At 34.9% G+C, this 15733-nt stretch overlaps 1 protein-coding gene across 1 annotated transcript; it reads right to left on the bottom strand.

The window, feature by feature from the left end:
• Positions 1–201: 201 nt before the first annotated feature.
• On the bottom strand, positions 202–6746 carry LOC134533089 (uncharacterized). The gene is made up of 2 exons (XM_063370329.1): positions 6657–6746; positions 202–2990 (listed from the first exon to the last, which is right to left on the bottom strand). The coding sequence occupies exons 1-2, from the start codon at positions 6673–6675 to the stop codon at positions 1477–1479; spliced, it is 1533 nt and encodes a 510-aa protein (XP_063226399.1). The 5' UTR covers positions 6676–6746; the 3' UTR covers positions 202–1476.
• Between the last annotated feature and the right edge of the window lie 8987 nt (positions 6747–15733).

Here is a 15733-nt window from a genome sequence, read left to right as displayed (position 1 = left end):
TGTTTGTTATTTATTAAATTTACTATACATCACGATTAAAAGTAAAAGTTTACTTAATAATTTAATACACTTGGTTTAGGGAAACAAAGAAACGAACAAGATGAAAGTTATGGAATTCGTTTTTCATATAAATATTGATGTATAAAGCATGGGAAATCAAGATGCAATCGGATCATAACAAATAAAAGCCTGCGTGTCTTCTTTTTCAGAAAAAATTGTATTTAATTCATACAGTTTTCATTCTTAGTATAACGGAATATAAAGGAATTACAATTCTTTTTAATTTGTAGATAAAATACAATAAAAATTTTAATAATTTTTTGAGTGAAACAGTTAAATAAAAATAAAATGAAGTTATGAAATTTATATTATATATTTGAATTAATTTATCTTAATAATTCAATACTAACAAAACCATATAATTAAACACAATTCATATCGAATACTTGTGGTTTCATACAGGTATTTTTGTACAGTCACATTTAATACTTCAAAAAGTCTACACTTAAAATCTGACACACTGAAAATTAAACTGTGCAAAGAAACACTAACAGTTAAACACAACTGGTCGATACAGTGGTTTGTAGAGAGAAATATGAGCCACAATATTGTTTATAAAACTATGTAGCGCATTTATACTATTACGATCTGAGGATTAAAGTGGAACATTTATCGCAGTAACATTTTGACTGCAAAATTTCTGTCAAGACTGAGTCTAATAGTCCATAGAAGCTTGTGCCATTCCTTTCTGAGTTCAATTAGAGCTCCGGTTCTGTTGTGTAAAACAAGGGCCTCTTGAACAGCTTACACTCGAACTGTGGAACTCTCTACACTACAATAGAATAGTTGGTCATTCGGTAGACGGTAATTGGCTGATGGGGGAGGAAAGGTGTTTTTATCCTCGTTTCTCTGAGAGTCTCTGATTGGCTTACGGAGGAATTTGAGGTATTCAAATTGACTGCACTGCATGAGTAAGGATGGCTGCTACCCCTCCAGACTAAAACAATTGGTCATGCAAAGTGAGCACTTAGACATTACGACAGTTGATTGTCCCCTGACGTAAGCCAAATATGTAAGGAATCTGCAGCTTCGTACACAGTGTCTTGAAACCTAACATGTAGTCACATTTGAGTGCTTTGAACTAAACTCTATAATATGGTGGAAAATTTTTTGAAAACGCTTACATAAAGCTTACTTTATTTGCATGGCAACGTGGTGATTAGTGGTTTGTACTAGTTTACAATAACTTCATTAGCTAACTTTTAAAGATTTTTGGTGAAATTTTTCCACTTTCTAGTAAATTATATTCATATAAGAATTGGAATAAAATGTATAGTTATTCTTATTACAAGATCAAGGTTTCAAAATTATTTGATGCTGTGAATTTATTCTATTCTCACTACACTAAATAGTTTTTTATGTGTAAAATGAGCTCCCGCGTCTGCTAATTGCAATTAATAGTATATTTAAATAAATTCAGTAGTAACTAAATTGTGGTTTCACATTGTTTGGATATGCTGGTGGAATTGGGTAGTAACTTATATGTGGCCTCATATTATCTTGGCCTTCTTGTGGAACTGGGTAAAAACCTATGTATGGCCTAATATTTGGTTGGTCTTCAGGTGGAATCGGGTAATAACTGATGTGTGGCCATGCATTTGCTTGATCTACTGGTGAGTTTGGGTGGAAATCAATGTGTGTATTCATGTTTATAAGATCTTCGTGTGGGATTGGGTAGTAACCTATGTGTGGCATTATATTTTCTTGATTTACTGGAGGGATTGGGTATAAAACAATATGTGGCCTCACGTTTTCTTGATCGACTTGTGAGCTCATGATTTGTTGGTCTCCATTTGTTATTGGGTAGTAACTGATGTATGACATCGTATTATCTTGATAAAATGGTGGGACTGGATAGAACTCGATGTGAGGCCTAATATTTGGTTGAACTTCATGTGGAATTGGGTAATAACCAATGTGTGGCCTAATGTTTTCTTGATATGATGGTGGGATTGGGTGGTAATTGATATGTAGGTTCATGCTTTCTGGATTTCCGTTTGGAATTGGGTAGTAACCAATGTGTGGCCTCGTATTTTCTTGATCTTCATGTGGAATTGGATAATACCCGATGTGTGGCCTCACATTAACTTGATCTGCTGGTGAAATCGGATGATAATCTATTTGTTGGGTCATGCTTTCTTGATCTCCATTTGGAATTGGGTAGTAACCAATGTGTGGCCTCATATTTTCTTGATCTTCATGTGGAATTGGATAATACCCGATGTGAGGCCTCACATTAACTTGATCTGCTGGTGGCATCGGGTGGTAATCTATTTGTTGAGTCATGCTTTCTTGATCTCCATTTGGAATTGGGTAGTAACCAATATGGGGCCTCGTATTTTCTTGATCTTCATTTGGAATTGGATAATACCCGATGTGTGGCACAACACTAGCTTGATCTGCTGGTGGAATCGGGTTGTAATCTATTTGTTGGTTCATGCTTTCTTGATCTCCATTTGGGATTGGGTAGTAACCAATATGTGGCCTCGTATTTTCTTGATCTTCATTTGGTATTGGATAATACCCGATGTGTGGCACCTCATTTGCTTGATCTGCCGGTGGAATTGGGTGGTAATCGATTTGTGAGTTCGTCCTTCCTTGATCTCCGTTTGGAATTGGATAGTAACTAATTTGTGGCCCCACGTTTGATTGATCTGCTGGTTGGATTGGTCTATAATCTATTTTTTGCTCCCTCTTTTCTTGATATTCTGGTAAGGCTGGATGGTCATCAATTTGAGGATTTAAATTTTCTTGATTTTTATTTGGCCTCACATTTTCGGAAACTGGTGAAGTACTCGGCTCGTAACTTGCGTGTGCATTTATTCTCTCATCTGTTTGTGGAACTGTGTTGTTGGCAACTGGCAATAATGCATTTTCTAGCACTTCGGCCGTGGACACACCCAAACAAAAAATTGTGATAATAGGCAGAACTGTAAGAAAAACAAAAAAATATACAATTATTAATTAATTTGTTCAATATATATAGATAGGTATTAGTAAAATATATTTTGGTACCTAGAATGTCAATAATAATTTTAGACATATTGAGGTTATTGTATGAGTTTTTCATTTACTATTTTATTTATGTACATTTTCTAATAAAAATTAACCAATTCTTATTTCAACTTAAAATAACAATTCAACGGTCACAGACTGTAATTTAAAGAAATTGCTGTACCACTTATTGGCTTGGCTTTGTACCGATTAGTGTTGCGTAAATATTTTTGATTAAGAAAAATATATCATAAAAACATTTTAAGTTATTTCATTTTATGTAAAACCTTATTTTACTTTAAATACTTATTTTAATCTATAAAAATTAAATTTACTTGATCAAAATATACACCGTGGCTAATTTTCTGGCAAATACTAAGTTAAAATATTGACCTTTTTTTAATTATAGTCAAGTAAAGCTTTTCTTTCATTTTACCATTTACCATTAAAATACCAACAGCCTAAGTAATATTTATTAATTTGTTACTGTACATGTAATACAATGGCTTAATCAACAATAATAGGAAGCTGAACTATTAAAAATTGAAATTCACATGTATCTGAAAACAATCGGTTGGACACCTCGGAAGTACCAGGTGTTTCCTAACTTTGTGTCAAAATTCTAACGCTTACATGAATTTTATTAGTTAAACAATTTCTGGAGATGTGTCTTTACGATTTTATAGCGTATTTCAGTTAATCTTAACACTTTTTAATCGACTTCTGACTTAATCCCACTAACAACTACAAAGAATTCAACTTAAACATTGTCTTCTTGAAAACTTTCCAGCCGAAAGCTCAGTGGAAGAAGTAGTTTCAAAATTGTTCAGATCATCTGGTACATACTTTAGTTAACGCTATGCAACAATTCCTTAAGCCTTTACATTAGGCAGTCCACAAAACATACAAGCACAATTGGCCTATCGATCCCTGGTCGGTTCAAGAACAGGATTCGATCGAATCAATAAGTATATTAATTGCATATTTATCAATGAATAAAGGAATTTTTCCCGAATTTCTAGTTAAATAATTACAAATTTCCAATATGGCACCCCAATGATGATAAGATGGCGGGTGTCACAGTAATAATGAATGATTACTGCACTCTAGCGGGTAAAACTTAAAAAAGTGTGATGGTATTGCACTCTATCAGAAGTACGCACACAAACACACAAGATGGAGTCCTCCAGCAGAAGAAAACAAGATGGTAGCAATGTCCTCTAGCAGGTAATATATGTTAACTATCGTTCCTGCTAGTGAGTACTGAACACAAAATGACCGGATCTAAGATGGATGTCAAGGTCTTGGTCAAATTTCAAGGTCAAAGTCAAAGTTCTAGGTCAAGATCAAAGTTAAAGGTCAAGGTCAAAGTTAAAGGTCAATGTCAAAGTTAAAGGTCATGGTTCAAGGTCAATGTCTAGGTTCAAGGTCTAGGTCTAGTTTTAAGGTCAAGGTAAAAGTTTAAGGTCAAGTTCAAAGTTCAATGCCAACAGTCGAGGTCAAATGTATGGTGAACAAAAAATTATACTAACATGGCGTCAGCTCACTTTAGCAGACGAAAACAAGATGGTGGCCATGACATCATACCAGCTGACGATATATACTTTGGTATTGGTGGTGGCTTCCGTGGAAAAAGGGTCTAGCGACATTTTTTTTATTTTTGCTCTTACCAGGTGCGAACCAAGGACTTCAAGACATAAGTACGTTTTAAATATTATTTTATTAAAATGTGATTATTAAAATTTTATTATAATTTTTGAAATTTTTTCCAAATTTATACTATAAAAATTACGGTTTTCCAAGATGGTGGCCGTAACGAAATTTGCAACAGTTTTTAAGATTTTTTATTAAAATTTTATTTTTTTATTTTTTATTTATTTTTTAAAAATATTTCCCGAGTTTTTAGCATTAAAATTATGGATTTTCAAGATGACGGACATGACGTCATACTAGGTGACGATATATATACTTTGACATAAGTGGTGGGGGTCAGTCTGCCAGCAGCCACCATGAGGAAAGGATCGGTTGCCATTTTTTTTATTATTTTTGCTCTAACCGGGTTCGAACCGTCGACTCCGAGCTCCATGTCGTAGGTGTAATTTTTTAAAATATTTATATTAGAATTTTATTAATTGAATTTTTTTATAAATCTTTTAAATTTTATTATTAAAATCGGATAATAAATAAAGATTTTAAATATGGCGGCCGTAACGGAAATTGAAACGGTTACGTCCTCCTAGATGACGTCAGCGGCCTAGAGCGGCTATCTCTTAGGACTTTTAAGCCGCTTTTAGGAATATGTGTTCTTTCTAAGGCAAAAGGCTTTTGAGGTTTTTCGAAATCCTATTTTTTGAATTTTTGTGGAATAAAACAAGAAATTTTCCCTCAAAACGGGAAATTTTGAGTCAATTTGAGTCATTTTTGAGGAATTTGAGGAATTTTGAGTCCAAAATGGCTGCCGTGACGTCAGAGCAATCGGTCATTGACCCGGCACAGGCACTATTATTGTTCCAGAAGCGCACACAACAGTATTAATTTGGTATGAACGTGCTGTAAATTATATCGGTCCAAAATTAATTCTTTCACGTCAATTTTAACGGAATTTATTTCATGCAATTTATATTCTGATCTATTATTATAATTGAATTAAAATGTCATTATTTAATGTCAATAAAATTGCTTAGCCAACAAACAAAACCCTCGTACAATTTGCATGCGTGGTGTCTGGTTTTCCTTCTGACTTCGCTTAAATAACAACCATTATAAGCGTTTTATATCCTTGAACAGTGTTCATAGTGTTCTACGAAAAATTAAAAAGTGTTTTTAAGTGTTTATTTATTAACCTTTTTAGTTTCATTTATATCAATATTTGTAAGCCTTCCCGATTCTTCGTTATTTTGTAATTTTTGTTTAATTTTATTTTCAATCTCGTTTGCTATTCCGTGTATGTTTTAGTTGTTGACTTATTTATGTTGATTTATTTATTTGTCTTATTTATGTATGTTGTAATTTTTTTAATACGCGTCACAATACGTGAAACCTCCTTTAAAAAGAGGCTGCAAATTGAATATAATCTAAATACAATATTTCATATTGGGATTATTATTATTATTATTATTATTATGTTAATGATTATCGGCCTGGAGGCTGGCCATTGTCATGGGGTTATCAACACGGCGTGATTGGGGTGAACTAAGCGAAGTGAAACTGCAGTGGTTCGCCGTTGCCTTCTGAATTAAGGAGTTGAAGGGACAACACAACACCCAGCCTTGGACCCAGAAAAGGGAATTTCTGGCTCAGTAGGTAGAAGCTCTAACCTCTGGGGTGACTAGTCTCTTTTTGAGATGTAATTTGTGAAGACTTGCAACACCGTAGCGTCACTAACAACCTTTATGTCTTTCAAGAAGCAACGTAATGATTGTGCAGAGCTATCTGAAATTTATAAAAGACAGGCCATGTCACATATTCTGCAACTAGTTGGGTTCGCTAGGAAATTAAACAGCCCGTACTGGATTTTTTTTCCACGACTGGCGATGAGGTTTTTAAAATGTTTATTTTACATTTGGTATCTATGTTTGATACTACAGTAGTCTGAAACTCACCACGTAATGCTGCCATCATTGTATCTGCGTGCTTACCAGCGACGAACGACACGTCAATTGAACGTTGTGATGACGAGGACGTACTTTAGGCCCCGGTTATCTATTCTTTGTGTTGGCAACGAACCGTCGGTACTTCACCGATCGACGTTATCAACACGCAATGTGCGGACAGCTTCGAAACATGTGCGAGATAGTCAATTACTGAGGGAAATGGGGGGAGAAGGCGTTGGAAACAATAACACATGCGGTGCTACACAATGTTCAGCCTTAATACGATTGAGAAAAAAAAGTATCTTTCGAAGACTTAAAATGGATAAAACGAGTATTTTCAGAAAACTATTTAGGTATAAAATATCCGGTAATGATTCTTGAACGCACTCGAGGAACATTAATTACACTTTTATCTTAATTTCTCCGCCATATAATATTGTGGCTACAGCTCAAATATCATAGTTTCTTCACGCACGACGAGAATATTGCGCGCCAGTCCACAGCCTTGAGCTTAAATGCGATACCGTGCAACGCTTGCTCCCAATCCAAATGTTTACAAGTAAACTGTTCATAATTATTCCATTTTTTGTCTATTATGTTTCGAGTTAAAACACATTTCAATTCCAAAAATTCTAAATCTAACAATACTGAAAAAAACCTAAAATATTCTAATACATATAACTGATTAAAAACTCTAAGTAGGGATTTAAAAGTGATTATGCAACAGAGCAACCCATTCCTGGAAGCACCAGCGAACGCCGCACTTATCATCCCGCCTCACTAACACAGGTACACATCTGACCAGTGGAGCCTTAAAAGCCGAGGAAGAGGCTAACATGACATTAAAAATCGTCACACTGCACATCGGACAGCCTCTTCACATTGTGGGCCTTGTAGCCTATGTGAAAAACTATACTAGGGTATTAGATAGCTCACGTATCCATAGATGAAGGGACCTTTATAATAAAGCATGAGTTCCCAAGCACTGTTGCAATTACAACCTCTTCTTTATATCGTGCCTCAGTTTGGACTTACGCCATCACCTGGTTGTGCAGGCCCTGTACATATTACAAACATGTCTCTCGCACCTATACCCACAACAAATATATTATCCTATATTTTTTATACATACATTGTCACAACTTACAATAAATTTACATTCCCTTTATATCACATCGCTTTTTTCTTGTACTAAGTGTGTATATAAATCATACATTTTTTTTATTATTATTTTTTTTTTAGGTGGGTGGTATGAAAATTTTACATTTTGTTCAGGGAAATACATTTTTGCGAGACAGTCTATCAGAAGAAACTTTGAAGAATACTACTGGTGAAGTAAATTCCGAGAGGATAGTAAGTTGTCGTTACATAACATCGTACCATATCATCGAAATAATCGAGGAGACTTTAGGAGAATGGAGTCTATGTTTAGGAGTTGCTTCATACATGGAAGATAAGAAGAGTTTTGTTTGCCAAATTAAAAGGCCAACAAGGATCAGTTTGAGCCATCAACATATTTATTGTTATAAGCTATAGCTAAGAATCTTTAATAAACAAAGCCCATTTCTGTGGATATCACTTTGTCATTTAATTAAATTCAATTTCACTGAACACTCCTCACCACACCAGGATATATGGAAATATACATAATCTGTAAGACATTAAAAGAGTGTAATTAACACCAGCTTATAAAAAAGATAATATTCATTAATTCGAAGAACTTAAAAAAGTATCCTCTAGAAAGGTTTAAAAAATATTGAAGTGTTTGTAAAAATAAAATTGACAGAAAAATTGGTTAAAATAATGCGGTATTGAACTATAGGAGAGATATTATTACAGTAAAGAAAGTGGTAAAACTGACTACATTCATGAAAAATATTATATTTCCCTTTGGTAATGTTTATGGTAGAGAATACGAAAATCTCTAATAAGCAAAAATACCTCATTTACATGGTGTGTCGTATCTCCTTCATAACTGCGTGTATAACTATGATGAAACCTATTTTTATTTTAAATTTCAATGAAACTTTTGTCACGGTGATATCTAAATAGGTAAGTAACTAATTATAAAAGAGCCAAAATTTCTTGAACTAATTCCGAAACTTAGGCTAATTTAGAATTATGTATAAAACTAGCTGACCCGGCAAACGTTGTTTTGCCATATAAATTATTTCTAGGGAATTCCTAGCTGCAGTACCCAGCGCTGCCCGGGCTGAACACAGGGTGAAGGGGCCTTTTTAGAAATCAGATGTAGTTAGTAACTTTTATTGTCTTCTTAATTTGAATGTCAATTGTGCAAAATAATTTATATCACTTTCAGATCCCGACAGACGTTCTGCCAGTGTATAGTTATTTACCTGTATATATCGAAAAATTGGTGGTCTGTATGCAATCTAGACTTTATAAAGCACTATAGAAAAAAGCTGAAAAATAAGAGATTACTAATATTGAAATGATTCCATTATCAAGCTAATGCTCAGCATGCATTACAATGCCTCATTCAGTTTTGTTTTGTAATATGTTTAAAGTAGTTACACATAAACAAATCATCCATTCATATCTCTAAATATATATTTATCTCTATTTACATCTATATATGTATCTCTCTATCTCTATTTATCTTTTTATATCTACATATGTACATATATAATTACCTCCCACTATCTCTATCTCTTCTAAATATAAATCTCTATATAGCGCTATGCATCTATATATCTATTTATCTAACCCATTTCATTCTCTATACCTCGCTCTATCTCAACTTATCTCTCTGTCTCTCTCATTCTCACTCTGTATATATATCACTCTATCTCTGACTCTCTTTTATATTTAAATAAATTGTGTCATGCATGTGCACTTATACAACAAAAACAGACGAAGTGCCGTTATATAATATGAAATAAACACATTTTTTGAAACGATTTGTGCTCCAACTATTGCAAAATAGTTATACCGTCTGAGAAACCTTCACGGGCATGCGCATAACAACTCACCAAAATTGCATCGCAATTGGATGAATGGTATAGGAACATATACGGCACAAACAAACGAAAATTAAAGACATGACAAACGCATCAAACGATGGTGCGTTTAAAATTCAAGGCAACTAACGCTATCTATTGACGAAGTTAAGAACAAAACTGTTATGAGCGCCTTTATTTTGCTAGCTGCTGCGAGCTCCACTAAGCGGGCTGGTCTCACCAAGGAGAAAAAGGTGAATTTGCCAGACCTTACTATGTGTATGATCGTGTGGCAGACATAAAGAAATGACACTCACTCACTATTTGTATGTCTATGACCTATGATTTTTTTTGTTATAAAATGAAATTATCACTTTTTCACTCCCTTAGGGATGGCATTTCATATTAATATGTGGTCTATGAGTTAATCCAGGTAATGAGCTCGCTGTAGGCGGGGAAGGTTGATCAAGTATTAATTGATCAGCTATCGACCGGGGTTGAAAAATATAAAAATATATTAAAAATTAAGGGTTGATGATAGAAGGGTGAAAATTTAGGGTTGTATGTATTTTCTAATGCCACATTATAAAAAAAAATAAAATAAAAACTTTTGTCCAAAAATTAAAAAAAAAAAAATGTTAGGGGTGGACTACCCCTAACATTTAGGGGGATGAAAAATAGATGTTGGCCGATTCTCATAGATACCGGATAAGCACAAAAAATTTCATCAAAATCGGTCAAGCCGTTTCGGAGGAGTATGGCAACGAAAACTGTGACACGAGAATTTTATATATTAGATATATTTAGGACGTGCTACAGATTTCCTTGATTCAACCAATTTTTTTTAATACGAAGGAAAAAAAAGCGTTCAAAGATAGGGTAAAACTGTAGATTTTCTCATTTTGGCTTTCTGATCGTGAATAGTGCTATAGGCGCTATAGCTTATTTTAAAATCCCTCACATCATTTTGAACAGAACAAAAACGTGCAATCACTTATCAAAGAAGATAACAGAAAGTTATCTGGGGCTAGTGGACACTGATTAAGTACGGTACAGTAATATTTCGCAATGTCTGAATTCGGTGAATTCCCATACTGTTGACTATGCTACACAAGCAGTTTCGGGTATGTTTGGTACGTGAGAGCTTTTTAACGGATGAATACCTAACTGTGCACTGCGCAATACGCAATTTCAGTTTAGGTCAGGGGTTTCCAAAGTGTGTGCTTCTTCGCCCTGGAGCGCTCCTCCTCTCTCTTCTCCGAAAACTTAACTTGCTCATATTCGCAATGAACAATTACAATGCATGCACCGCTCGCTGCTTTCGCTGGTACCTACTCACGCTCGGGTTGTAGATCGGGAATGAGATCGCACATCGCAGTTTGTAGGTTTGCACCCCTGCTCAATTAACAGCCCGTGCGTTCAGCGGACGTGAACATGAAAATCAGCTGGTTTTGGATACATTGGCCTGGAGCCTCCAAAATACGCTACGAAAACTGTGATCTCCGATCAGCTGATTCACCAATTTTACATGCGCTGAACCAAATATATTAATACGACTATACGGGAAACTCGGGCCAATCAGCATTGGCGAAGCGCGAGACGCGTTACTGCATTGCTTCCTAGCCATTTCCATTAAAAAAAAATTGGTTGTCTGTAAAGTCGGTTTACGGACGATAGTTTTACGTGACGTCATAAAAAAAACATCGATGAAATGATTGCATACTTTTATGAATAAAATTGAATCATTTTTATTTTAATAATAAAAGAATAAATACTTGATATTATACTAGTAATCAGATTTTTAAAATGCAAGAATAATGAACCTTTATTGCCGAAATTGTTGTTGCAATAAGCAATGAAAACCACATTAGCTTTTCACTTCACTTTCGACGAAACAGTTCACGTGTTGATGACTTGTAATTAATTTTAAAAACTGGCGTTAAGCTATACAGTTTAAATATAATTATGAACAAGTTTTCATATAGATAAACTGTAATCAAATATCTAACATAACCTATTATTACTGCACTCGCCAACAGATGCTACTTTTTTTTAATAATAAAAGAATAAATACTTGAAATTATACTAGTAATCAGATTCATTTTCTTACGTATCTACATTTGACGTAGAAATTATTTCATATCACACATTTACAAACAAAGTTTTAAGTTTTCACTTCTGTCGGTGCGGCACAAGCGTACAATGAGCGTAACGGGACACAGCGTAACGGAACAATGAGCGTAACGGGACACAGCGTAACGGGAAAATGTGCGTAACGGGACACTTTTTCGTGCGTGCAGCCGGGGTTCATCGATTTATTAGACGTTGTCGCGTCAAAAAATGATGATTTGATTTTAATGACTAATAATAAAGTAAAACATTTCCGTGATGTGTTTATATTTGTTACCGTTACCAACAAAATTTTAAATTTAAAAAAAAATACAAGTACCTAATACTTCGATGCACAGTTTGTTCCTGGAATTTACGATAGCTAGGCAATAATTTAAAATACATTGCATTAAAGAAAAGACATGTATATTTTATCAAATCAAAAATTTAATCACTCAGATTGTTGGTAAAAAAAATCCCATAAACGTCTGTACGTACATCAACCAACGCAGTCGTGAGCGGTATTATAAGAATTAATAAAACAACTGAAATGATATCAATCTCGGGAATTTCGTAAAAATTTGTAATTGTATTATTTTTTTTATTTTTCTTTATACATTTGTCTATAACTAAAATTAAACATAAAATATGAAACCAAATTATTATTTCTTATATTTTTCAGTATGAAAATTTTTATCTCAATTTTTATTTATGTTTGATTTAATATACAGATACAGGTCCCGGCAAAATATTTAGATCATTGATAGATTGAAGATGATATAATTGTAGTTTTAAATAACTAGTAGTAATTACGTATGTACTTTAATCCATAATATAAGTGGACGATATCTACAAAACAAACTTAAGAGTTTTATCAAATTTTAATAGAGTAGAATTTATGTTTTTATAAGTTTTATGATATACTGTAGTTGATATGCATTTTTTTTGTATTCGTATGGACCTGCGTTAAAAAACTATGTCAATTATAGTGCTATTTGTCCTAACAGCTTTTCTAGTAAAAACAATTTGTGTGATAAACAAATAAACGTTTATTTTTATAAAATTTGCAAACCAAACAAATTTGCATATAAGCCTCCAGCGTCAAAGTTCAGTACAGTGATAGGCTCGACATGTAAATGCTTATTTGTCAACATAACGTTTGAACACTTTATTATGACGGTCACGGCTTGCGTGCAGTTATAGTTACCAAATCGCATAGAATTCTGAATGTCCGAGTTTTAGTGAAAATGTAAAGTGCATGTAAATATGACCTGCGTCGAAGTACTAATATTATTACGAATGGCTTCAGCAAAGATGTGTTTCTCTCTGTTAGAGAACCATTTGTAAAACAAACTTACCAGACATGATTTACAGCAGCTGAATTTGACCGATATGTTGGCCGGCGTTTGCTACCAGAAGGCAAGAATAATTATGAAGACGATCATTGATGAAGATGTTCGTTTCACCCATTACCGGGTGTCGCGAGCGCAGGAAACGTCAAGTTGGTGACAGCTGTAACGCCCTTATGCTTGTCAAGGCAGGGTGATTCTGCGATGGTTTACCATTGCCTTCCGCGGGATGAAGGTGAAAGGGACACCACAAACACCCAGTTTGAACCCAGGTAGAAGGTTTGAAAGATCCCCTCCCCGACCGGGAATCGAACCCGCGCCCCTCGGTCCACCAGCCAGACACGCTAGCCACCAGACCCAGCGGGCGGACTATGTATCATTACTATAGGATTATTTCCTTACGGTACCGTTCCGCATGTAGGGTGAATGTGCACGAGATTCGGAAATCTCTGGACGTAAATTATGATTGCATTGAATGCTAAAACAAATACGTTTTTGTTAAGAAACATATGTCCGGGAAAAGAAACCTTGCAGAGTTACATGGGCGAATAGAAGCACGCAAGTTTGAATTTCGCGCACATCCAGGCGGCAGTCCAGAGGCTGAGACGACGCGAGATCGCAGCGAGTGTGTGTTACTGAGCGTAACACTCCAAGGCCTGTGTCTTCGCGCTTACAAAAATATTCCTCTTCCTCCCCCCACGTATAGATGTCGGGAAGCCTTCATTTCACAGACGAGAGTGCCACACCCGAAGTTCCCCGAAGTTCATGCTCGCTTTTCTTTTCCGTTCTATCTCATTGTATAAACCGGTGTGGCATTAAATTTTGCGGTCGATTAGGATAGGTTAGCCACATTATAAATACTTTAAAACATTGTGGATGATTGGTTATATTAGGTAAGTATAGCTACATTAAAAATACTGTAAAATCATTTTATGGTTGCTTAGCAAATAACTTTTTAATATGTAGCTATCCAGCGCTAGGAAACCGTTTACATGATTTCACAGTATCTTTAATGTAGCTATCCTAACCAAATCAACCGTCCACAATGATTTAAAGTATTTATAATGTAGTTAACCTAACCTTTTACAATGAACAAAAAAAACCGAAGATGCACGATCGGGCGTTTGGCTCTCTCGTCTGTGAAAAGAAGGCTTCCCATAGATGTTGAAGAGTTCCGAGCCAATTTTTAAGAAATAAGATATTTCAGGATTCGTACAACTTGTTGTTTGTAGATTTTATTCTTGTGGTTAGATGCAAATGTGAGATGGAACAGTTAATGTAAAAGTAGTTTAAGTTATATTGTCGTCTCGAATTTGACAGAGCTCAATAGTACTACCAGTGGTACCCATTTCACAGCTGTCACTTTCATAGCAACACATGATGCTTGTTCACGAACAGTGACAAACACATGAAATGGTTACAAACACTGCCGACAGAACAACGGTGGCGGAAGGATACGTAGACCACTGGTACTACTCTTGAAAAAGGGAATATTTTCGAAAAGTTACACGATACGGATTCAGAGGGTCTCCGGTAGTTTCGTTCACGAAGCTTTGCTCGCTTTGTGGCAAAGTTAGTGGGTCTGAACCCATCACTCCCGACGTGACTCCAACTAACGACCACCGAGTCGGTTAGCCACAAGTATTTCAGAACCCACTGAAGTCTTGAGATTTTATTTTGTGAAATTACTTAATTTTAATAAATATTGTATGTAGAAAATAAAATAATCAAATTTAAAGGAAATTAATCTAAAATTCACAGCAAATATTTACGAACATAAAGAAAATGAGCCATAGTAAATCATACCGAATAGTCCCATATCCCGCATACCTGCTCATGCAGTGTGTAGAGCTTCAGGCGAAACCATGCAAATTTGTAAACTTCTCAAGATATCAGAGTGGTGTATGTTCACAAACATCATTCAAGAATGCAATGAGGGCGGATGGGTATTTATGTTTCCGTACCTCATTATTAAAACTTTTTTTTTGGAGAGTGGAAAGGGCTAAAACGCGTATTTTTAGAATAATTGTTTGGATATGAAACGTCCGGTAAAGATTCTTGAAAGCACCCACAAGAGCATTGAATTACACCTGTTATCTTCATTTCTCTGCCGTCTAGTGTTATGGTTACCGCTCAGATTTCATAGTTAGCCTTTGCAGTCGGTGAAGCCTGAAAAAGAGGTCTTCTTATAGCTGTTACTTATTCTTGTAATTTTTGAAGTGAAACTTCTAATGCGACTTCGAACAAGGTTGCGTTAAACTTTTAACGCTCCTGGGGAGGGGGAATAGAAAGAGACATTTTGCTATTGTAAGGAACTAAGTAGAGAGTAAGAAAAAAATAAAAATCCTGACAGTTTGTAGTGTCGCCATATTTGTTTCAATTTTCAATACCCTTTTTGTATATTACAATTTAAATAGCAGGAAAAAAAAATCATGTTACATGGACACATAAATAGTGAGCGTGTGTCATTTCTCTATGTCCACGAGGTCTCGCCGCGTCAATTTTCTCCTTGGGGCGAACCCGTCCGCTTAATATTAAAAAAACAGCTTTCATCGTTGAATGATTTCATGATTTATTTATTTAGTTTGATTTGATAGAAAATGATTTCACTAAAAATCAATTTCTACCCCTTCCTATTTTCATTTCCACATTACGAAGTTTCACTTCT

The sequence above is a fragment of the Bacillus rossius genome, chromosome 6, assembly GCF_032445375.1.
Source record: "Bacillus rossius redtenbacheri isolate Brsri chromosome 6, Brsri_v3, whole genome shotgun sequence".
Classification (NCBI taxonomy): domain Eukaryota; kingdom Metazoa; phylum Arthropoda; class Insecta; order Phasmatodea; family Bacillidae; genus Bacillus; species Bacillus rossius.
This window is presented reverse-complemented; position numbering and strand designations above follow the sequence as displayed.